This window comes from Stegodyphus dumicola, chromosome 1 (assembly GCF_044657685.1).
Source record: "Stegodyphus dumicola isolate Sdum_Otavi_A_Nest chromosome 1, ASM4465768v1".
In the NCBI taxonomy this organism is placed as follows: Eukaryota; Metazoa; Arthropoda; class Arachnida; order Araneae; family Eresidae; genus Stegodyphus; species Stegodyphus dumicola.
In genome coordinates, this window is record NC_140768.1 from 223167493 (window position 1) to 223192943 (window position 25451).

At 31.7% G+C, this 25451-nt stretch overlaps 1 protein-coding gene across 3 annotated transcripts in view; it reads left to right on the forward strand.

Annotated features, from left to right (window-relative positions):
• LOC118192455 (uncharacterized) overlaps positions 1–25451 on the forward strand; it is a 178961-nt gene that overhangs the window by 140478 nt on the left and 13032 nt on the right. For 2 of the 3 annotated variants that reach the window (XM_035363429.2, XM_085826010.1), the window contains 4 exons: positions 10948–11157; positions 12426–12546; positions 21246–21406; positions 23707–23778. In XM_035363429.2, the coding sequence (XP_035219320.1) occupies positions 10948–11157; positions 12426–12546; positions 21246–21406; positions 23707–23778 (564 nt within the window). The remainder of the gene's footprint in view (positions 1–10947; positions 11158–12425; positions 12547–21245; positions 21407–23706; positions 23779–25451) is intronic. The other variant, XM_035363430.2, reaches the window with a different exon arrangement.

A 25451-nucleotide genomic window follows, 5' to 3' on the forward strand; every position in this document is an offset into this window, starting at 1 on the left:
TTTTGATTTTAAGCACTATGAATCTGTAATTTCTCAGAACTTTGTATTAAGAAATGTTTTAAAAAGGATAATTTTTCATTCCCTCTTTTATCATAGAAACAAAATTAGATTTTTTTAAAATACCATAAACTACATATCAGATAATAGTGCTAAAAGTGAATTCCATGTGAAATAACTAAATAATCCAAAATCTTTCGCATCCGATGCATCTTTTGAAAATTGAAGCAAGAGCAACATCTCCCGTTCTACTGCATCTTAAATGCTTCCTTTCAAAAAAAAAAAAAAAAAAAAAAAGTGAATTTTAAATGCAACGCAAAAAAAGAAACTAAAATTTCTTTAAAAATGAAAAGCTATTACAATATCCATTTTTAACTAAAACATCTGAATGTAATATATCAAAAAAATTGCCTGTTGACGGAATGATAAAATATTAGTTACATCTATCATGAAATATTTCCTCATGCTTTATAAATCTGCAAATCACAGCTTGTTGGAAAACACATTTTATTGAACCTGTAAAATTTCTTGCATTTTTCCCTCCCATTTTCCTAATAATTTTAAATATTAGGTAATCCGTAGCTCATTCATAATCTGCTGAAAAATATAGTCGTCATAAATATAACAAATTCAGTACCTTATATAACCTTAAATAAATATAGCAAATTCAGTCACCATAAATATAGCCTTACAGCAATTTCAGTCATTAAAAATATAGCTTTAATGAATGTGGTCAAAATAAATACAGCCTAAGTCATTTACTACTTTTAATATCTATTGCATAATTCTTCGTGTATGCAGAATTTCTCAACATATCAGATGAAGCACTTTGATTCGTATGTATGAATTACCTAAACTAGCTTATAAATTTCCGTAATTTTTTAGCTTAAAATATCTGAATTCTTTTTTTTATATAGGAGTGAAAGCATAGAAATATATTTGTATTTACAAAATTTCTTCACTATTAAATCTTGCATTGTCATCACTGATATTAAATTTTGTAATATCATAGTCGTTACTTTATTTGCCATAGTATTAATCATTATCTCATTAGCTTACTTATCATATCGATTTTTTAAATTATATTTTCTAATTTCATTTAAAATAAGGGAACGTTTATGAATTTGGGTTGAAAAGGAGATAAAAAATTACATTGTCAACAGTACATTTATTTCATTCTTGCCACAAAATAAAATTTGTTGATATTATAACAAAAACCCAACAAACCAACAACATATATTTATAACTAAAATGCTATAAACCCAAGTTTTGTTAGCTTCTTAAATATTTTATTCTTCTTCTTTAAAACTAACATTACACTGAAGGTATGCGTGTTTGTATTATAATAGAAAACTTATTGCTAGAATGAGTTCATGTTTTATTATTCACATTATAAAAAGAAATGATTACCAGTCATGCAAAAGCCTAAAGTAAGAGATAAAACATTCACAAAACTCCTGTCCTCCATCGTTAATACTTACTTTTCACTATCTCTCCTCTTCATCGTCTTTTAAAGCGTTGTTTTTCCTTGTATATTTTGCCAGTGACCGTTTTTCTTAACAGACTTTTTCTTCTTCATTTAATCTTCTTTTTACTGGCGTCATTTACCATTTTCTGGACTGTTTTGCTGTGACCATGCGCTTGAAAGCCGTTGGGTCACACATTTTAATAAAATGTATGCTCTTAATATATACATTCAAGGAAATTTGCTCTTCATGAAAATTGCATCTTTTTAAATTAAGTACGTATTACAAAACGGTTAAAAGAAAATGAAAAAAAAAAAAAAGAGATAAAAGATTCATTCAATAATTTACTCTCAGACTTTTTTTTTTTAAATTTGATGCTTGTTTTTTCTGGAGAAGCAAAAATAAATCCATTTAGAACTAAATATTGAGTGTGCCTTAGATGGCCATACACGTGCTTTTTAATCAAAAGACACAACTATATGAAGCGAAATTTAAACACATTGCAATAACAGAAAAAACATTTCTGTTTTATTTAAATGTAAATGACTCAAGATTTCAATCTAAAGAAATTGAGTTTTAATCAAAAAGGTAAAGTAAATAAATACATCTCCCATCATTAACCTTTTAACTGTCATGCCCGAGATCAGCACTGGTGTTCGAAAATGTCACGCCCGAGTATTACTCGGGGTAATTTTTTTTTTTTTTTTTTTTTTTTTTTTTTTTTTTTTTTGAGTGCATCGTATTGTTATACCCGAATATATATCGGGAGACGTTTATTTCGGCTTCATCTCCTTGTCAAACCCGACTGTATTTCGGGAAAAGTTAATGTGCGCTCATTTCAATAGATGACAGCACTTTACTGAAGATTTCAAAGGTTAGAGGTTATTTGGTTCAAGGTGCATGGGATCTTTTTGTTGTAAAATAGCTTCCAGTTCTTTGAAACGTTATATGATTTAGATTCTTCAACCGAAGATGAAGGATGTGTGTTTGATGAGCAGTATTCATGATACTTCCATGGTCAGCCTCAAAAATAAAAAATGGCGATATACTCAAGCTGAAGATTGTTTCTAATTACGGTCTAACTATGGGTGGTGTAGATAGCTGTGATCAGGAAATATCCTTTCATCCAACAATCCGAAAACGTCAGAAAAAATATTATAAAAAGATATTTTTTACATTTACTAGACAAGGTACTCTGGAACTCATATTTGCTCTATAAAAATGTAGTTGGGAAACGTATTACATTTTTAGAATTTCGAATCCAAGTTGTAGAAGAGCTTTTACATAAATATGATGATGCAGCTTCTGGACAAAAGAATGTTGGCAGACCTACAATAGATAACCCTGCCCGTCTTACTGAACGACATTTTATATCCCATTTTCCTCCTATTCCTGCGAAACGTGAGCCTACAAGACAGTGCAAAGTGTGTTGTTCGAAAAAGGATAAAAATGGGGAAAAGATAAGGAAGGAATCACGATTCTGGTGTAGTGATTGTGGAGTTGGTTTGTGCTTGGAAAAGTGTTTCCAGTTGTACCACACAAGACTGAATTGCTGGACTACTAATAGGTATTCACTTATATTTATTTATGTTTTAGAAAATAGTTAATTTTTTTTCATTTTTAGAAAATAATGCTCCACTAGAAGCGAACTTTGCAACTGCCATGTTGAGTGACAGCCGCCTCAAAGAAAATATGCAGTGGCTACAAAACTTTAAAAATTTTACCCATGTACGTCAAAATATCAATTTTTAACTACTTAAGTATATTTTATTTTGTATTAAACATTTGGTTTTTGCAATAAAAAAATTTGACAATTTGTGTACGCAAATCATCAAAATAACTTGACAGTTAAAGGGTTAATCATGACTACTCACCCGACCGTACTTCCAATTTTTCTTGCCCGGATACTTGCTGAGCGTTTAAAGACTGTTGAATATTATTAGTTCGTTCCGGGTTTGAATCCAGACAAAATAGCTGGTTGCATGTTTGGTGTTCTCCACCTGGAACTTGAAGACAAGGCAGTTTCCTTTAGAAAGCCCTCTACGAAAGCATCCTTCCTCTCAGGCAGATAGCCCTCGTGTACGTTGTCATATTCGAATAACCGTCCAAGGTTTTAGCTCAAAACGGCATTAACCCAAAAGGGATGTTAGTCTCGAAACAGAATTTGACTTGTACATCGTTAGCTATAAACGGCAGTATCACTTTTCAAATTGTTGGGTCACCAAATATTATTGCCATGTATTATTTTTAAAGAATTTAAATAATGAATAATCTGCATGTAATGTAGGCATGCTCCTCGCACTGTGAAAAACGATAGTGCCGAGAGCCATCCAGTTTTGAATAACGTAGTCCTCCACCCGAACGTGTGCACCTGGAAGCCCGAATTTATAATTTTGAATTTTATATTTCATATGTTGTAAAACTTTAATGAATTTGTGATTAGACTCTACGAGTTGAAAGCGAGAGTAGTGGCGACCAGCCCTGAGCACAGTAGTAATACTGGAAATAAGGGCGCCATCTCCCCTAACACTTTGCAGTCTACATCTATGGAAAGAGCTTAGTCATATTACCCTAATTTATAAATTTTTTATTATCCAACTTACAGGTATCAATCTTTTAAAAATATTTTGTTTAAATACTTTATCAATTTTACAGAGGGCCACCATCGGCTGAGCGGTAAAGTCGCTGACCGCCGGTAGCTCAGTCCGAGGTTCGAATCACGCGAACAGGCTGGTTGCATGAACGTTTTTATGGATCTCCCTATGTATAATGTATGCACGAGCTAGTTTCCTTTAGAAAGTCCTCCGCGAAGGCGTCGCTCATCTTAGACAAATAACCCTCGAGCGCTTTGCCCATAATCAAATAAACCCCCAAAAAAATTTTACAGAAATATTTAACATTTTAAAAACTCATTATATTTTTTAATCAAATTTAATAATATTTTTATATCTTAAATTTAAAGTTTTGTTTTGCATTCAGTAAATGTTTCTTATTTCATTAAGAGCAAATACGTAAACCGCCAAAATGCAAATAATAAAACTGTGGTCTTTAGGTCTGAAAGGGATCTTGACGATTTGTAAAGTTACTATTGCATTAATTATTAACTTTTGCATTAACCAGCTATTTATAATTTCAACCTATACTATAATTTCTCTTTTCCATTTCCCCACCAGAAACGTAAATGAGTTAGACAGCATTTAAACTGAGGTTTTTTGATCGTTAGACAGAACGTGTTTCTGCCTCTGGAGGCCACGTTACTTATTTTTGCCAGCTCTGATAAAACTATTTATTCGGCTTTGCATTTTGGTTGCCGTTACTTAAATTGTTACACCGGTGAGAAGTTCTGAGCCAACTTAGATTTAAATTAAATTATATAGTCTTTCACTACTAGGTTAAGATTTAAATTTTTTATTTGACTGTGACTCTGAGTTACATTGCCACAAGTGGTGGCCATTTGGCTGGAAGACACAAGAACTGCATTTGCATTCTAAGTTCTGTTAAATAAAATGATTTGTTTTAAACCTTTTTCAAAGCGTTGTGCATTTCAGACTCAGCGTCTGTTAGAAGTCTGGAACTAGTTTTTGCTCCCAAAGCAGTCTAATGATTTATGATCATAATGAAGTGTTTCATGCATGATCTATTTTTAGCTCCAAAGGGACGTTACTTCCGAATGAGGTATTAGTCTCGAAACGGCATTTTGCGTTGAATAAATATAAACGGAGTATCACTTTTCAAATTGTGGCCAAATATTACGCCCTGTATTATTTTTAGAGAAATTAAATAATGAGGAATCTACATATATGTATGCGTGTTCCTCACATTGTGAAAAAACGGTGGTATCTAGAGCCATCAAATTTTGAAAAACGTAGTCCTCCACACGACCATGTGCAACCTGGAAGATCGAATTTGTTTTATTATTTATTTTGTATTTTGTAAAACTTTGATGAATTTTTCATTAACAAACATAACGGTTTGAAAGCGAGCAGTGGCAACACTACGGAATAAACATCAAACAACAGCGCGGGAGACTGTTGCCATTCAGAAAAATATAAGATATTTATCTTTCGATTTTAATTAACAATCTCGGCTCTGTGAAAGCAATGTTTTGCCGCTGCCGGGAATAACTGCAATTCGGTAAAGCCTAAGATGCTTTCAAATTTGATCTGTAAGTTTATTGAGTAATAAAATAAGCGATTTAATAGCAACAATTACAGTTCGTAAGAATATTTTTTTTTCTATTTTTAATGCGATTGATTTAAATTAGCAAGCGTTAAAATCATGAGATGTCTAATTATAAATATTCATTAATTTTTCTGTAAGAAAAAATTAACTTTAATCCAGCCATATATCTCTTATTCTGCTCGATGCCTTTTTGCCATCTTTCTGGTATCTAGAACTTCTGATCTTGATCAGCAAAAAAGTTCAACCAAGTGCGATTTGAGGTTATCGTCGTTATTAAAATTTTTATCATATAAGAAGTTTTGTAAACTTCCAAGTAAATGATAATCCGGTGCTGCAAGGTCGGAGCTATATGAAGGATGGGACATCACTTCCCAAGCAAGCTCCAATAAATTCGTCCGTGTTGTTAAATATGTGCGAGGCTTTCCATTTTCGTGGTGGAACATGATTCCTTTGCGATTTACCAATTCCGGCCTTTTCTCTTTGATTGCTTCTGTTTCATAAGTTGTTGGGAGTACACATCTGACTTGATCGTTTGGTTGATTGGACCAGACTCAAAATACACACCTTTGTTATCTAACCAAATTGACAGCATGATGTTTTATTGATGTAATTTAGCTTTCGATATGATGTGTGCTCATTCATCATGCTTGGACCAAGATCTTTTTTCGATTGATGTTATTGTACACGATTCACTTTTTATCAACAATGGTAATTTGTTTCAAAAAAGAGTCGACTGCTTTAAGTTTAAAATGCGTATCGCAAATATTGATTCGCTGTGTTAAGGAAATTTCTTTCAATTCTTGAGGAACAAAAATATCGAGCTTCTTAACGAGTCCGAGGAATCTTATGTAATTTTCATTTGTTATGTGTGATATGTTTAACCTTTTTCAAGCTGTCGCACAGTTATATGACGATTCGATTCAGTTATGGCTTTAATTTTGTCATCATCAACTTCAGAAGGTGGACCAGAACGTTGATCATCTTCAAGTAAAGTGTCTCCAGATCGAAATTTTTTAAACCAATTCTGACGCATGCGCTCTGTTAAGCACTGACACATGCGTTCTGTTAAGCAATCTTCACTGTAAACTTCACATATCTCTTTGCAAGCCTCGACCGCTCTCTTGCCTTTATGGAAATAAAAAATACCGAAAATGTTATTTTTGCACTTCCTGTTAAAATTGACCGTAAACTAACAGTTGTGAATAAAAATACACGGAATTTGTTTCTATAGCTACCTAAAAGTGTCAGCTGCCAAATCTCTAAAGAAGAAGAAAAAAAAAAAAAAAAATTATAAGGTTGACAGAAGAATAAGAAAACGAACATAACGCTCTCTATTTGTGCAAACCAAAATTACTTTCTTGCCAAGTCAGTTTTTGTAAATTTTATGTGGGTCTTTTCCACAAGTATATTCTTCAGGAGTAAAGTAATTGCTTTCATACCTATCGCTGCAAATTCTGGGTGTATATTTCTCTCGCAAAAGTGAATATCGGAACTGTTACTCAGCACGCTAACAAGTTCATTCAGAATTCTGCAAGTTGATCATATTCAGAAGAAGTCAAGCTTTTCGATTTCATGGACAATGAAATTAAATCCCTGTTCAAGCTTTTTCTGACTTCAGGGAAGAGAAATTGAGTCTGAAACTTTCAGATTTGTTAGGTGCGTAATAAATAATCAATCATTCAAAGGGATATTTCATCCTCAGATATTGCTAAAAACTGAAATATTGTCCAAAATTATCGAAATTTAGGGATGCGCGTTATAAGCCGGATATAAAACTGATGGATTTAAAAATCAGGAAAAGATGAGCATACAAAAATATATATTTCTACGTGTGCCTAAGTCCTGTTAAAAGAAATGACTTAGCTTTCTTTTAAAAATCTAAAAATTTTCAACAAATAATTGAAACTTAAAAATTTTCGTTATCGGATAAATATGAAAAATTCGTCATATTCGTCTTCCGTAGCTAGATTATTAGATTTTGAATTACGTCAGGTTTAATTTCATCCTATGCTTTTATTACCCACTCATACACGATTCCTAGACTGGTATTCCCCTCCTTTTGTGAATGTTTTTTCACCTTCTAACATCCAGGTATTTCGCTGTGGTTTCAAATTTTCTTGAAATGTTTTATTGTTACATACGTCTAAAGGCTGAACTAATGGCGTTAATTCGCTGGAATAACAGCCATTATCTGTACTACTTATCCACAATTTCTTAAACATTTCTTATCTACAATTTCACACCTTTTTCGTCCATCTATCCTTTCTCGTGAACATGAATCAAAACACCATTTGGGAAATTACATTTTGGCACCGTCTTTCTTTTAAAAATAACATTGGGTTTTAATTTTTGCACCGTCTCGCTAAGCTGGAAAGCACTACGGTGAGACTTTTCGTGCGCTTTTTTTCCTGTGGTTTGTTGTTTTATGTAAACTGTTTTGTGCCTTTCATATCAATCAAACACATATTGTTCATCTTACCCATTGTCAGTTCAGTGTACCATTGCTCGAAAGCTGTGAAAAATCGTCGAATGAATGACCTCAAAAAACAAGAGCATCGCATATGTACCTTCTATGGTTCATCGTAAAGAAAAGGGTGCGCATTATACGGCGAATATACCTAAAAAGTTTTTAAAAAAATGTTGTTTGGAATTATAGATATACATTATACTCCGAAATATACGATTATTTATTAGTGCTTATACTTTCATCATAAATTACAAAATTATGCATCGACGTTCACTGTTAACCTTAAGTTGAACAAATATGCCACCATTAAAACCCAAGTGAAATCACTATTGCTTCATCCGGAAGTTAAAAACTACAATTTCAGTATTCCTTCTGGGAAAGCTACTCAGTTTCTGTATGGGGAGGGGGAGTCTTCGTCGAACCATAATAATCTGAGAATTTAGTTGAATAAGCCTTGATGTAGTTCATTATCGGAACAACCTCTTCCAACATTGTCTTCACATTTTGGGGGCATATAGACATTCTCAGTTAATGCATCAGTGTGTCCAAACGACTTTTCATGCATTAAACTCTTTTATAATAAACTGCGTAAATAGGAAAATAGTGTTATATTAGTTGTTCGAATCGCAAGTCATTTTTAAACCAAAAAATTTTACATACTTTGCCTCGGAATCCATGCCGACCATAAGTTATCTAATTAATGTTGTTGTAGATATATGTACTCTCATATAGACTTAGTGAATATAAAGAAATACTTTTACATGCTCAATTAATTTTTATTCAATACTTTGGTTAGTTAATGAGATAAATTAAAATTCTTTGATCCTTTTCACCTAGCATTTGTTAGCGGCCGAAGCGATAAGTCGCTGAACACTGGTAGTTCAATCTCGGTTTCGAATCCCGGCGAACGAGCTGGCTGCATGGTACCCATGTGTAACGTGTATATGAGCCAGTTTCCCTTAGGAAGCCCCTATGGAGGCAACCCTTCCCTTAGGCAGATAGCCCTCGAGTGCTTTGCCATAATTAAATAAAATGTAACATTTGTAGTAAACTTTACTTTTTCAGCAGGTACATTAAACTTTCTGTTACATGCAAAATTTTGCAGATTTTGTTGCATGCCAGAAAGAGACGCTTCACATGAAACAAAATTCCTTTTTTTGTTATTAGAATCGGATACCATCTCTCTAAATAACATCTAGCCTTTTTAACATTTTGTTATTTTTTCAAAACGTTAAGCTTGTTTGTACCGGTACTCAGTATGCGTAGTTTTTGAAAAGTTTGAGGATTTTTTAACGCTTCTTGACTAACAACACAATCGAGGAGTTCTGTATTACTATTATAGGTATTCGTAAACGATCGCTAATTATTCCATAGAATGTAAGGAATTACTCCATTCCCGGTGTGTGTTGTCTTGGTTGAATCGGTAGCATATTCAGCTAACATTTGCAAGACTCGTGTTTTGAAATCCTGATGAGGGCATAGCAGATATTGTCTCGTTTCTCGCTTCAGAGAAACCTAATAGTCTGTACAAGAATACGCATTTATTATAAAATTCTACTTACGTATTTTTACGCAATGATGTAAACATTTGAATTTGGCATAATCTTAATCCGATTGGTTTCTATTTTTCAATTTTAATGTATTACGCATGACATCTAGTGAGCTGGTCACCAGGTGCCAAGCAGAAAATTGAGACGTTGAGCAGTAACGCGAACAGGCTGTTGAATTAAAATTTTCTTAATATCCGTCATGTGTGTAAAGTGGATACGAGTCAATTCCTTTTATAAAGTCCTCTACGAATGCATTCTTTCCTTAATGCCCCAATGCGTAGGCAGATAGAACCTTTTATGGTTTGCTATAACCCAAGTAATCTAGTCAACCATATTATTTCTTTTTAGGGTTATAAAATTGCTTTGCCGTAGCCCAAGTAATCTAGTCAACCATATTATCGCTTTCTGGGTTATAAAATTGTTTTGCCCAAGTAATCTAATTAACCGTATTATCTCTTTCTGTGGTTATTAAATTTCTTTGCCATAATCCAAGTAATCTAGTCTATATCTCTTTCTGGACTAATAAAACTGCTTTGCCATAACCCAAATAATCTAGACAACTCTATTATATCTTTCTGGGTTATAAAATTATGTTTTGTCGTATTCCAAGTAATCTAGTCAACCATATTATCTCTTTCTGTGGTTATTAAATTGCTTTATTATTTGATTGCTTTATTTATGATGTTTTGCGTATTTTAAGTAATCTAGTCAACTGTTTATCTCTTTCTGTGGTTATTAAATTGCTTTGCCGTAATCCAAGTAATTTAGTCAACCATATTATCCCTTTCTGGGCTAAATTTTAACAAAATAATGTCAGTCAGCAGGTTCATATTGATACCAGTAGTATATTCAAATGATCACTAGGCTATTTGACCTGTTATTTTAACTAGCCAACGTGTGTGTGAACTTTTAACATGAACATTGGCCGGAGAATCAAACATGATGGAAAGGATTTGACTAAATTTGTGAATGAAAGAGAAATTCCAGCAGTTGGATTCTGCTGACAGATTAATAGAGCTTTATAATTTTTTAACTATAAATATATATTTATATATTCCATAAAGCAACAAAATAAAAAAATTAAAATTTTATTTGGAAAAAATTTCGCAGATTTTAGATTAATAACTCTCGGATTCCAAGAGTTTGTGCACCTCAGTCTAAGAACTGCTGCCCTAAATAAAGCTGAACTAAAGATTTTTGATTAAATATAATTCATTTATTAAATTTCACCTAATTTACTGTTACTGAATTTAATGCTTTAGCGTGTATTTCATTATACTTTTAGGGATCAGAAGGTATGAAAGCACCTAGCAGTACAACTTCTCCAACACCTTCTCGCTCTTCACTGGCATCGCAAGCTAGCACTCTTACTTCTGGAAGCTCAAAGAATGGTGCAGTGCCACCTCATAGGCCACCAAAACCTCCACCTCCGCCTAGAGCACATTCCCTTCTGCCCGGCAATAAAACTCTCAGAAATCCTGATGGAACGTTCAAGGTAAATCTCTTATGCAATCCTATGCCAGTTTTGATGCATATATTGGTAACCTATATCATACATCGTAATGCATATGTAGCGATTTTATAAATAATTCACCCTTTTACACTACAGAAAAAGAAATTTGTATTACACCCACAAAGCAATATATAGTTCTGATACATTATATTCATTATCACTCCTTTGCATTTTTTGTCAAACCACAGCAGAAAATGGATTCTAGCCGCAGCTGGATTAACCATTAAGCAAAATAAGGATGTTCTTAGGGCATCAAAAAAAAGGGGGGCAACACCAAAAGGTGCTTAGGAACTCAGGAAAGGGAACACCACAAAAATTTTCTATTGCCGATTTTACTATGAAATATTATGGTGTAGATAAAAAAAGACAAAGAGAAGGAATTGGGGGGAAGAGCCTTAAATTTATATGGGGACATCAAAATCTTTTAAATGCTTAGGGCCCCTAAAAGTGTTAATATGGACCTGACGCTAAAGTAATAAATAACACCGCAATTGCGCTATCAATTAATCAGACTTAGATGTAAGTGATAGATTAAAGCTGTAAAAGTCAAAGTAAGATGATGTTATGATTCAATGATGGACTCCCTTTTGAATCTTAGTTTTACGTTTTTGGTTGTGTAACATTTTACGTTTTGACTTTTCCACTGTGGTTCCGAAATTTGCTCAAAATGTCATATTTTATGGAGTTACGGTTTACTTTTGAGTTTCAAGAATTTTCTTGGGGTTGTTATTTACTGCTTACTTTTATTCTGCATGGAAGTTCTATTATCATTTTATGTAATCATGACGTCTCGTTTTCAGAAATTTATTCCGTCATTGATCAGTAATAGTAATTTAATTTGATGCTTAAAGTTTTAGCTTGATAAGTTTATGGCTTATAGTTTTTAGACTATTAGTTCTAGAGTGATAGGTGCATGTAAATATGTGTGTAATAATTCAGGGAATATTTCATAGGAAATGTTTCATTGCAGAAGTGAAAGCAAAATGATAACGGCCAAATTAGCAACATAATTTCAAAAATAAGTAAATAAATATTTGCTTCATATGGTAATTTCTCCTATTAGATAATCCTTGAAAAGTAGAGTTTGACTATAAAATTACTAATTTACAAATTATCTTTTATCCTATTCGACTAGACACATTAACTAAAATAATAAAATTATTATTATGATTTTATCTTACATATAATACTTTAAATGCTTTTATGAAATTTTTCAATTTTAAATAGTTTGGGATCGTTTTCTCTTCTAGTTCCCAGTCTCAACCGAAGAAAGCATAAATACAGATAACGCTGTTACTTTGCCATCGAAACCACAAGCGCCAAAGAGGCAATGTAAATCTGCACTTCTGAGATCTGATTATGCCAATTATGGTAACTATTTATATAACCTATGGGGGAAAAATTAAATGCTTATAAGCATGTATCTGCAATACATATTAATATTTTTATTTTGTACATATTTGATTCATTCATTTCATTATGGCTTTGTTATTCATCAATATCAGTACCTCAATTCATTACTCATATATATTCTATTATACACTTATGTATATTCTGTTATTCATTTGAATGCTCTTTAATTTATATTGGAGCTATGCCTTGACAAATTTATCACAGGCTGAAAATATCAGTAAATTGAAAATGCATTTAATACTCTTAACCTACTAAATATCATATATGTAAACCTGGCTAAATGTGCCCAAAATTGTTTGGCAAATCATATAACAAGAAAGCCTGTTTTATTAAAAATGCTGACTCTGTCTCATTTAATTTATTGAATATTAAACTATATATACAGTCAAAAGTCGTTAATCCGGACTCGTCGGGACTTCGGCGATTCCGGATTATAGATCATCAGTTTAAATCTGGTAAGATAGCATGCAGAAATTATAAAATTAAAAATATGAAAACGTAATTTATGAAATAAAGAACAATTATGATCTAAAGGGTATCAAAATTTACAAAAAAAAAAAAAAGCTTAATATTTATTTGTTTACTTTACTTTCTTCGCTATCGGAAGCGAATTATAATGACGAGGAATTTGATTTAAATCGTACAAAGACGAAGTACATCGAGATGAAATACTACATTTAGTAAGGAATTATAAGCCAAATAAAATAAAAACATCTGCCCTGAAGATAAGGATAGTGCTGACAGATCAACTTCCAATTCATTGCGCGCCGCGGCGTCCCTTTGCCGCAGAGCAGCGTGAAATTGATAAACAGATTTCGGAATGGTTAGATAAAACAAAGGATATGCCTTTATCCATTTTTTTGCAGCAATTCCTTTTTTTTTTTTTTTTTTGTTTGTTTAATGGACTTCGAAACATACTTTCGCTTTGTAGATCCTTTACATATTAGTAAATATATATATGAAATTCTATTTGACATAATCGAAAGTTCAAGCTTACTTTTATAAAATTGCTCTAACAGTCTGCAAAAAATAATAAGCCGGATCCAATTCGAAGATTAAGGAACAACACAATCTGCAACATTAACTGAATTAGATAATTTTAGCTTAGCTTATACCGTCCGTTATACCTGCGTAAACGTATTTTGGGCATGCACACACACATATTCGCAGCCGTAAAGGTCTTGCGCGATGCATGCGCAGTAAGTTTGTAGATTTGAGGTCCGGATTATGGGGGGTCCAAATTAACGACTTTTAACTGTATATATATATATATATATAATAATAATTTATTTCCTAAATAGTATTGATTAATTGATTATATTATCTCCTAAGTTTAATTAAAGTAGAATTATTTTAAAAGTGTGCATCCATACTGGTAAGTTATATTTTGAAAGATGTTTTGAAGTAATTTGAAAGCAAAATGTTAATAATGTTTTAACGGGGACTGGAGTTAAATCATCACGAAGAATAATATTTCAATTGTAAAAGGAAAAATTAAAACATGTAATCATTGTCATTGATCGGAAATTAGTTGACTTTTCAAGGGGAACAAACCAACTCCCGTTCAATGAACAATAATTGATAAAAATACGTAAATACGAAAGTGTTTCGTCTTTACTCGAGTTATAAGTTAAAGCCAAACCGGCAAATTAGCTTTTTACAATATATACAATTGAGTAATTACACTATATACAAATCTTTCAACTGACAGTCATCCAACTTATACCGCCTTCTCAGGTTTAGGAATAAATTATCATATCCCTATCAGTTAAATTATTTAGAGTGAGTATTTAACGCCTGCTCTTTTAAGGCAATGGTTGATAAATTGAAAGGGAATTAGATTATTTTTGAGAATTTTGATAAGGATCAAAATTTCGCGTTGTAAATCTATTGTATCTGTGCATATAGTTTTAATTCGTTGTATTTGATTAATTATAGTATTGTTAATTACTTTTTTTGGATATGTTGGAGTTCCAATTTATTAATTTGTTAGTATTGAAATTGAAGTTTCTTGTTTTGTCAAAAAATAAAATTTTTTTTGTAGTTAATGATTTGAAGATCTAGAAAGTCTATGCTATTTTGTGAATTATTAGTTTTATTAAGTTTAAGACACTTCGGATAAATGTCGGAGTTTTCAATTTTACCAAAATTATTAATTGTAATAAGGTCATCAATATATCTGTAGGTGTGTTTGTAGTAATTTAACTCTTGTGGTTGTAGATTTTTTTGGAAGTTAAATTCTTTGACAAATAAAAAGATATTACAGATCGAGGTGCTGGAATGTAAGCCCATTGGCAATCCTCTGACTTGTTTAAAAAGTTGATTTTGAAACTTGATGTAGTTATGAAAAAGTGTGCATTTTAGGTAGGTTTTCCATTTGTCAAGAGTCATGATATTGAGTATATTAGGGAAAAGTTTTGGTAGATCAAGTAGACTGGTATAGATTTCTTCTAGAGGAAGTGAGGTATATAAGTTTTCAAAATCATAGCAGTTAATGTTTTGGATGTTAATGGTATGAATGGTATTAATGACAGGAGTGTTATTATGAATGATCCAGCAATAGTTATGATTAGTGTTACAATCATTGAAAATAAATTTACAGATTTTATTAAATTGAATTGAAAATAAGTCTATATTTTTCTTGTAATTATTAGTTCCATTAGCTATAAATCTAAATTTTAATGGTGTTTTATGGAATTTGGGAATCGCATAAAGATTAGTAAATTTGTTGTAGTTTGCATTGAAAGTAATATTGAGTTTCTTATGAAAAGTTTTAATCCTGTTTATTATAGATGTTTCTGTAAGGTTGGCTAATTGATAAGTAGTTGCGTTAAGAAGTTCTTTATGAATAATCTCAGTGTAGAATTGTTTTCATATAATGCTAAAGTTATTAGTTGCTTTATCTATTTTTGTAATAGTAAAAAGCTGTTTTAATTTATTAATATCTGATGTAAGTTGCGACCAATTCAGTGTACTTTTAAATTTGAGGTGACTGATTTCTGTGGATATGCGTTGAAGAATTTTAGCTTTCCATTTTAAGAAGGTATCTATGGGTAAATTCAGTTGATAGCTTGCTTTAACTATAAATTCGTTGATGTTGTTTTCGAAAGTCTTGTAACAGTAATTTGTAATCATGTTTCTGACTGGTCTAAATTTTGTACCATAACTCATTAGTGTTTTTAGTTGATGGTTTTGTATGATATTCAGGTTGCCAGTAATTATGTGCTGGTGATGAGAATCTACGTAATTGCTGTAAATTGGTGTCTTACAATGTCATTCTGCAGTTTCATCTATTTCATGGTGGTTAGTAAGCAAGTTGCTTAAGGTCCTTTGATATTTAAATGCAATCATTGGTATTGTGTCAACTACAGGGAAGTAATCTTTACAATCTCTGATGATTCTTGAGAAATGAATATTGTCAAACTGCGGATGCAGAAAATTGACTTTAAAATAAATTTTGCGTTGAGTGAGACTATTAGAGAGTCTGAAAAGACTAAAATCAAGAATCATGTCTTTAATGATTTGTATGTCGTCGTAGCTTTCTTGAATGAATTTTTTTAGTTTGATAAGGAATTTATTAGTACAGGAGTGTAACCAGTTGAGAAGTTTCTTGGGAAAGCAGTCTGAGTCAAAAAAACATTTCAATTGTTTTTTCAATGCAAGTGTATCCAAAGTGGATAAAAATCTCGCATTATTTTTTATTTTGCTTCCTCTTTTTCCTCTCTGCGTTTTGATGCTGTAGAGTTTAAATTGGCTGAAAATAGACTCTATGACTATGTATATAAGTATTAAGTCCATATGGATAAAGTGAACGTTGTTTTAGTATATAGAGAGATTCCTGAAAAATTCGTGTTTTGTGATTGGGTATTATATCTAGTATCTGAAGTTGAATAGAGTTGAAGTCATGGTGTTTAAAGTGTTCTAATTCTGCTGTATTAAGTTGTGATGGTGTACTTATTTTAATGCTATTTTTTTTTTTTTTTTTTTTTTTTTTTTTTTGTGCGTTGAATTTTTTGATTTGAGCTCTATGGTTATTGATTCGAAAGTTAAGATTATTTTTAGTCTGTCCTATATATTTATTATGTCAAGTACCGCATGTAATCATGTAAATACAGTTAAATGTTTTTCATAGAAATTGTTTTTTGGGTTTACCTGTAGCAGGCATGGCGTTAAATTTTCAAGTTTGTCATCTAGTGGAATGACATTTAGTGATTTCAATATGAGTTAAACTAGCAAGATATAAAAGTAAGGAGGCTGCTTAAATAATATAAAGAATATTATTTAAAGAATATTATGGCTGCCATAATATTCTTAGTAATCTTAAATGTAATGAATCTTCTTCTCATGTTGCAAATTCTTATTTGTTTTAGAGCATTTCTGGGTGAATTCTTATTCAGATAGCATAACATACTCGAACTGTAATGATTATCGGTCCTGTGACACTCTAGATCTGCTTCAGCTGCAATGTAGTTTAAAAATGCTTTTGTATTTAGAGAGACAAATATACAGAGGAGTAAGTGCTTCTACTTCTCACTTGTTAAGCCATACCTGCAAAAGAAAGAATACCTAGATTTCACAAGACACTGATGTTGATAATCATACTTAAGAAACAATGAGAAGTAGCCTAAAGAATTTTCACATTTGGTGATTAAAGCTGATAATTTTCATAGCACTGATAATTTTATGCAAAATCTACAATGTTTGTAACATTTTTTAATTCCATCACGAATTTGCCCACATTCTGGAGTTTTGCCAATAGAATATTGTGAATTATTTTAAGGTATCATCCTAACCAGTAAACAAATTTTACCAATCAGAATTAAAATTCCATGAAATCAACCACTCATAAAAAACCTCCGCAGGGTGTATTTACCTTAGTATTTTACTATGAGAGTAGCACTCTGTGGGGCACAAAAACATGAGCCTGGTGGTTTCAAAACTCCAAAGAAAAATATATACGGTTGGTTCAAGGGAGGTTGGTTGTAAGTCGCCAAACTGGAGGTATCAATAGCAGTGCAGCGGTTGGCAAGAGCGTTCTTGACGACCAATTCAATTGTCAGGCTTAAATAATTGGCTACACCCCTCCATGAGGTCAAGAACTGGGAGTGGTGACTCCGTGGGCCCGATCTGATTGATTGGGTTAAAGTAAATTTTAAAGTCTGTCGCTGGTAAGTGTGGGACAGGCAGTTATGAAGAATACTGACCACTCAGTGATGGCTTCTTTCTGGCCTGTCTCCCGCCTTCCACCTATTAGCAAAGCCAAGAGAAAGTGGATAAGGCTGTCTAATGCAATAATCAATGCGGCAGAACACAGTGCTCTTAATCTAACTTACCCTTATCAATTCAGAAGACAAACACAAAAATCAGTGTTATATTTACAAAATTTTCACAGGACTAGTTTTGATGGTTTTACCGAACCACCATCCTCAGCTGCAAAACCGCAAATAAACAAGATAGGAAAAAATGATTAGATAAGATAAGAAAGCCTGGACAAGAATAAGGAAGTGGCGCCATCTGTTGGTGAAACCAGAACTAAAACATTTCTTTAATGGGCGAAGGCAAATTTGGATTGGAATTAGGATCGTTAATTAGAACAGAAAGATTTTTATGAATGTGAAATGCCTCTAGAAAATCCAGTTCTCCAATGGAAGCTGTTTTTTGAATAATTTTGGCAGCAGAAAAATTGAAAGTGTTATTTTCGGACCAACAATGTTGCGCAACAGAAGACTTCTGTGTTTCCTTTTTGCTAACATATGCCTCACGTTCCTTGACGCGAAATTTTAAGGATCTCTTAGTTTGGCCAATGTAAATTAAACCACACTGGCAAGGAATCCTATAAATACCCCAGGAATTCATATCCGGAACAGGGTCCTTAAGTATGGAACTCGGAATTTTATTGATGGGAGAGTAAACAACCCGAAAGTTAAATTTCTGCAAAATATGTGCAACTTTATAGCTAATTGATGGAAAGAAGGGAACGACAACAGAATTTTTATAATCTCTTAAAACAAGAGTGTGCCTTTTAGTGTGTTGAGATGAGAATTTTTTAACTGCTTTATTAATAATGTGGGGTGAAAAGCCCCTGTCAATAGATATTGCCCCTGTCAATAGATATTGCTTTTAAATAATTTAGTTCTTCATCAAGGGCTAGTTTGGAGGAGCAAACTTGAAGAGCACGGAAAACATAGGAATAAGAGAGACGGAAGAGAAAAATTCTCTTCCGTTTCTCGACATTCTGGTCACACGTAACACATCCAACTTCAGTACTACGGTTTACCGTAAACCTTCATCGGTTTGCCTTCCACCACACTTTAAATCATGTCATCCGACTAAACAAAAGTTAGCTTCATTTTATTCCTATGTTTTCCGTGCTCTTCAAGTTTGCTCCTCCAAACTAGCCCTTGATGAAGAACTAAATTATTTAAAAGCAATAGCTATTGACAGGGGCTTTCCACCCAACATTATTAATCAAGCAGTTAAAAAGTTCTCATCTCAACAAACTAAAAGGCACACTCTTGTTTTAGGAGATTATAAAAATTCTGTTGTCATTCCCTTCTTTCCATCAATTAGCTATAAAGTTGCACATATTTTGCAGAAATTTAACTTTCGGGTTGTTTATTCTCCCATCAATAAAATTCCGAGTTCCATACTCAAGGACCCCATTCCGGGTATGAATTCCTGGGGTATTTATAGGATTCCTTGCCAGTGTGGTTTAATTTACATTGACCAAACTAAGAGAGCCTTAAAATTTCGCGTCAAGGAACATGAGGCATATGTTAGAAAAAAGGAAACACAGAAGTCTTCTGTTGCTCAACATTGTTGGTCCAAAAACCACACTTTCAATTTTTCTGCTGCCAAAATTATTCAAAAAACATCTTCCATTGGAGAACTGGATTTTCTAGAGGCATTTCACATTCATAAAAATCTTTCTGTTCTAGTTAACGATCCTAATTCCAATCCAAATTTGCCTTCGGCCTTTAAAGAAATTATGTTTTAGTTATGGTTTCACGAACAGATGGCGCCACTTGCTTATTCTTGTCGAGGCTTTCTTATCTTATATAATCATTTTTTCCTATCTTGCTTATTTGCGGTTTTGCAGCTGAGGATGGTGGTTCGGTAAAACCATCGAAACTAGTCCTGTGAAAATTTTGTAAATATAACGCTGATTTTTGTTGTTGCCTTCTGAATTAGTATTTATTCGGCGTGTTAGTGTGTCTTAATTACCCTTATCACTTATTAAAAAGAAGGCAGAATTAAATCTGCCTGTTTGTCCTGTCATCACAAAAAGTCAAAATCCAGACAAAGATTGATGTGGTGAGAGCAGAAAATCCTTAGCAAAAGTGCTCACTATTCATAACAAATTTTTCTCTCCTCGTAAAAAGTTCTTAGCTGGACTTAAGGTTAAACCAAAACAGTAGCTGGACTCAACTGCTGTAGGAACATAGTTTGTGAAAACTCAAGCTTGTTAATTTGTTTTGTGAAAACTGAATATTGTAATAATAATAAAATCTCTCATCTCTCTGTTCTCTGAAAACAGGATGTCAGTGATACAATGCTGTAGCTGCCCAGACAGGATGGTGATTAGTAATACTGATTACTGCACCGAAGGGCCCGGTTTAAATCCTGGAGAAAGCATAGATGTTTTTAAATGTGTAATGTCTGTGCAGCATGAGGCAGTGAAAATAAACAGCAAGCCGAAAGTCCTCTCGACTGGTTTGGTGGTATGAGAAGAGGGGGGTCGAAGAGCCTCAGACCCATTCTCCGAGGTGCTGTCCTTCAAAATTGAGGCAAGAATGGACAAAATTGTATTGTTGGTTGGACAAAGTTGTACCTGTATAGTGGTGAAGGCTTGTGTCAAGTGACAAACACAATCTTGCCCACCTTGCCACTATAAAATCGGTGGGCTTGTTCTGATTACGTCAGATAAGTGAAATCAGCTACAACAACATGGTAAAAATGCACTTTTATTATTAGTTTACCCCCTAATTTCAGAATTACAAATATTTAAAAAAAGCTGATAAAATAAATATGTTGGTTGAATATCCATTTTTAAAGTAGCAGTTGTGACTGAAAAATATGAGTTATGGAAATGTGAGTTATAGGGTAATTTTACGCAGATAAAAGCATATTGAACTAGAAGGATGCATGAAGCATTAAATTTAAAATATTTGCTGGGCAGGCATTGTTTAGTAAACAAAATTATTATTCTCATTCTCTGTTGATTGAATCCAAAATAGTTCATAGAAGACTCTAGGGATAAAGGGAACATAATGCTCTTCAGAATGATATTAAGTTTTCATGATACAATTTGCATCTTCACTGGGGTGTGCATTTCTCCATAGCAAGAAGGAGATACCTGCCTGTGACTGCTATGACATCTAAATATCATACCTAGCATGTACTTTAAGACTAAAAAAATTTTCAAAGGTTGAAGCACAGCTTCTACTAATTGCATAGTATTTTTGTACTATTATAAAGCTGAAACAAAGCAAAATGAAACACTTTGAGTTGAGGAATATATTATTTATGTGAATTTCTTTATTAGTATGTATATTTTGTTTATCTTATTGTATGCATCTGAGAAAAGTATGCATTTTCTGCATTCTAAGTATATTTTGCAAATCCTAAAAATTTTAATCCTTCTTTTTTCTCAATAGATGAGGGCAGAAATGTGTCCAGTTTGTCTGATAGCGTCACAAAATCAGAAGATGATGCTTCATCAAAAACAGAAACAAATAACAATGAAGAAGCAAATATGTATGAAGCAATATCTAATAGTCAAGAAACTTACTCAGAAAACCATTATCAAGATATTATAGTACTAGTCTTTTTATTTTAGTTCATTTTCTAATTTTTAAATTGAAGGAATTAATAATTATCCTTAGTATGCAACGTTTATACAAATTTCATTTGGATGTCTCGTATCATTTATGATATAAGCATTATTAAATTAGTAAAATAAAAGCATAAATTATTAAGATATGCATATAGTAAAATTTTGATTGCTCAAACTTCTGTAAGTTTAACTGAACATCAAAATATAGATTCTAAATAAATATTAATTTTTCTTAATAAGTTAAGCTTTAAATTACTTGACATATTTTTATGCACCCTTCAATTTCTATGATGAAAGTTTATATATTGTGATGAACATTAGTTCTAATTTGCTTCATTGAGCAAAATACAAATATAATTTAAATGGCAAATTAGAGATCTTATGCTAGCTCAAATGGCAATACTTTTGGCTCTTTGATTTTCCAGGAAGCATGTAAGACTGTGCTATTTATATCTAAGATCAATTATATGCTTTTATGTTGTTACGAAACACTCTGGAAACTGGCAGTTTGCTGAGCCATGTGAAAGATAAAAATATTATGCCTTATTCAATGATAATAATATTTTGCATGTTGCATGGATGATAAAATGGCTTGTAGCATAAAGTAATCTAATAACAATATGAAGCAAAAGTCAAAAAGTTTAAAAAGACCAAGTTGAAAAGTTTTATATAGTCCGTAGCCACTTTTTTGAATGCATGCTATAATTAAACACAGTGTATTAATAAGTTTTTAAAAAAGTATTTAGCATCTCTGAGACATTAAAATAGTAATCAGTTTAGTAAAAGTTACCACAAATGTAAATAAATGTGTTAAAAGTTGCTGCCAATGTAACATGTATCCAAACAACAAATTAACTAAATATCTTATCAGATTCTGGCCAACATAAAATTTTTTATTGCATACTGAACACAGTATTAACTTGAGTTTATTTTTCAAATACTTCATGTAGCATTTTGTTGTGTTGCAGAATTGTGTATTAAGAACATTCATTTAAATAATATTTTATGTAGTTACATAATTTAAATCTGAAATGTTTTCAGATTCAGAAATAAGCATTTGAGGTAATGCAGAAATTCTCATTAATATTTTACATAATTTACATTCTGTATTGAATCACTGATGCCAGAGCCCACCAGCAGCCGAGCAGTAAAGTCGCTGAACACTGGTAGTTCGGTCCGAGGTTCCAATTCTGCGAACGGGTTGGCTGCATGGGCATTTTCGTGGTTTTCCCCATGTGTAACATGCATAAGAGCATGTAAGACTTAGAAGTTAGTTTCCTTTAAAAAGTCCTCCACAAAGGCATCTTCCCCTTAGGCAGATGGCCTTTGAATGCTTTGCCATAATCGAATAAAGCAAACCAAACCATTGATGTCAAAAGTGTTTTTAGCAAAACCTTTCCAAGTTTTTAAGCTCGACTATCATATCATTCATCATCCATGTATCCTACTTATTTATTACTATTACAGATCTTCTATATGATCTGCCAAATAGCCAGTTTTTAGAGTGTTGTCAATCTACATAACTTAAAATCCTTTTAATTTATATTTCAAATGATAACTAAAAAAATTGAACATAAAAAGTATTGTTCTTAGTAATTTAAATTTTACTTATTTAATAATATATAATTGATATAATTCTGTTTAATCCATTAAACAGAATTTTATACCTATGTATATTCTATACCTGATGTACCTATCAGGTAATTATAAACATTGCAGCATTGATGTAGTTACTAAAAAACATTTCCAACACTACACATGCATCTAAGCATTGAGTTGTTTGGTTTTATATTATATTTCACATTTTATTTCACAACATGCGTAACTGGAGTCAATTCATTTAAGATTTTAATTTAATTAAGAAGTTTATATGCTGTAAAAATCATGCAATATAATCTTATTAAAGATTAGATGAAACTGTATATTCTTATAACACATTTAAAATGCCCTTTTTGATTACATAATTATTAACTTTTAAGGTACGTAAAAAATCTAAATTGCACTTGAAATCAATATAAGTAAAGTTAATTTTCACCTACTTTTATAATTCTTTTTTGATATGTATCACTTGCATGTATTGTATAATCTGAGAAATATTAATAACAAAATGGAATCAATAAAATCAGTACTTTTCAACTCTGTTTTACTGAACAACATTTTGTATATTCAGCATAAATATTTGATCATAATTTAAAAAATTTGTATTATTATGCCGATGATTTAATTTAACATTTAAATTGTATCATTATTTGAATAGTAAAAGGAACTATTTTAAAATGCAGGTCATAACAGAAGTAAATATAAAATCAGCAACTGGAGATGACATTTCAAGTTCTTCTTTACAGATGTCTGTGGTTAGTAAAATATCTTTCTATATGAATGCAAAATATACAAAATAAAGCAAATTATTAACATTTAACTTCTAACACATTACATGTTGGTGATCATAATCTGAATTTATGTTTTCAGCTAATGGCAGTTTCCAACACACTTGCGAAAAGTTGTCTGTTATTGTTCAATATTTTATTCTTATATGAATTTATATATGCATATATCTCACATTACATGTAAAAAAAAGAAAGAGTAGTTTTAAAGAAAAGCATTATAACATTTTTAACGGTTCTGCTAACCTTTTTCAGAATGTCATTGATGTGAAGATTCCTAACTTTTGAAATTTTTCTTGATTTTCTCTCTCTTGATAGGATTTCCAGACTTTTTTAACTCTTTAAATTTGCATTATTTTATTATATTACATGCTGTAACAACCTGCATATCAGAATTAATTACAAATAAAATAGTAATCAAGTGAATCATTTTTTAATACTGTGCAAAACCACCAAAGATTGTGTAGCAGGTGCAAAATCACCAATCTTTTGGTGTAGACATAGGTAAAAGGAAGAGTAGATTATTTTATGTTGAGGTATTATTTTTGATTTGTTTTCCCCCTAATATTTATCTAATGATGGAAGAATAAAAAAGCAGTCTACACAAATGTATCAATTTTTAAATTAAACTTTTTTAATCAAATTAGTAATTAAAAAACAATGAATGAGTCATTCATTGTGAGTATAGAAAGCTAACATTTTTTTTTTTTTTTTTTTTTTTTTTTTTTTTTTTAATGAGCATTAATTTTTGGTAATATAAACTTATGCATTCATTGATGCAACACAAATTCATTATTATTTTTAGTCCACAAACTGTTGAAATTAGAGGCTAGTGCATTATTATAAGACTAATGTGTAAAATATTAATGGGAATTTCTTCATTAACTTAAATGTCCACTGCTGTGCCATTTTTATGTGAATTGAAATTAAAAATCTGATGTGTACACCACATGACTTCCTTGTACGGAATATTAAATTATACGCATTTTTACTTGCATTTCATTTAAACTTATTGGATTGAATTAAATCTATTTTGCTGACAGCGCATAAACCACAATAGAATAAATGCATTCTTTAAAATTCACTCTAGTATTTGTTTACCATAGCAATACTCTGGCGCTAGATTCACTTAACAGTATTATATTTCGTTCATATTATAACTCATAATGCACAAAATTTATATCATTTAAAGAATAGAATTATCTAATCGTTGCCATGTTCTATTCAAATACTATAATAAAGCTAGAATGATGTATAAAAGAAATTAAGCAAAACAAAAAAGAAACAGTTTTTCACAGACAATTGAGCATTTCTCATTCAATTATTTCAATTCTCACTTTGAGAGAAGGCAAAAATACGTAAAAACTCAAAATATCTATATTAAAAATTACGAAGTAAATCTTAAACACTTATTTCCTCGAAAAAATTCCAGAAAGGATTAAGCATGATTTAATTGGCAATAATAAATGAAGCCGTTATCTTTGTTGTTGCGAAGCTAAGTTTATCTAGATTGGCAACAAATCCACTGGTTTGCTGTTTCAAATGTAAACAATGACCGCCATAAAAAAAAAAAGGCTTAGCGACACTTAAACAACTATAAAATTGTTGATAATTCTAAAGATATTGCACACAGATTTACTAAA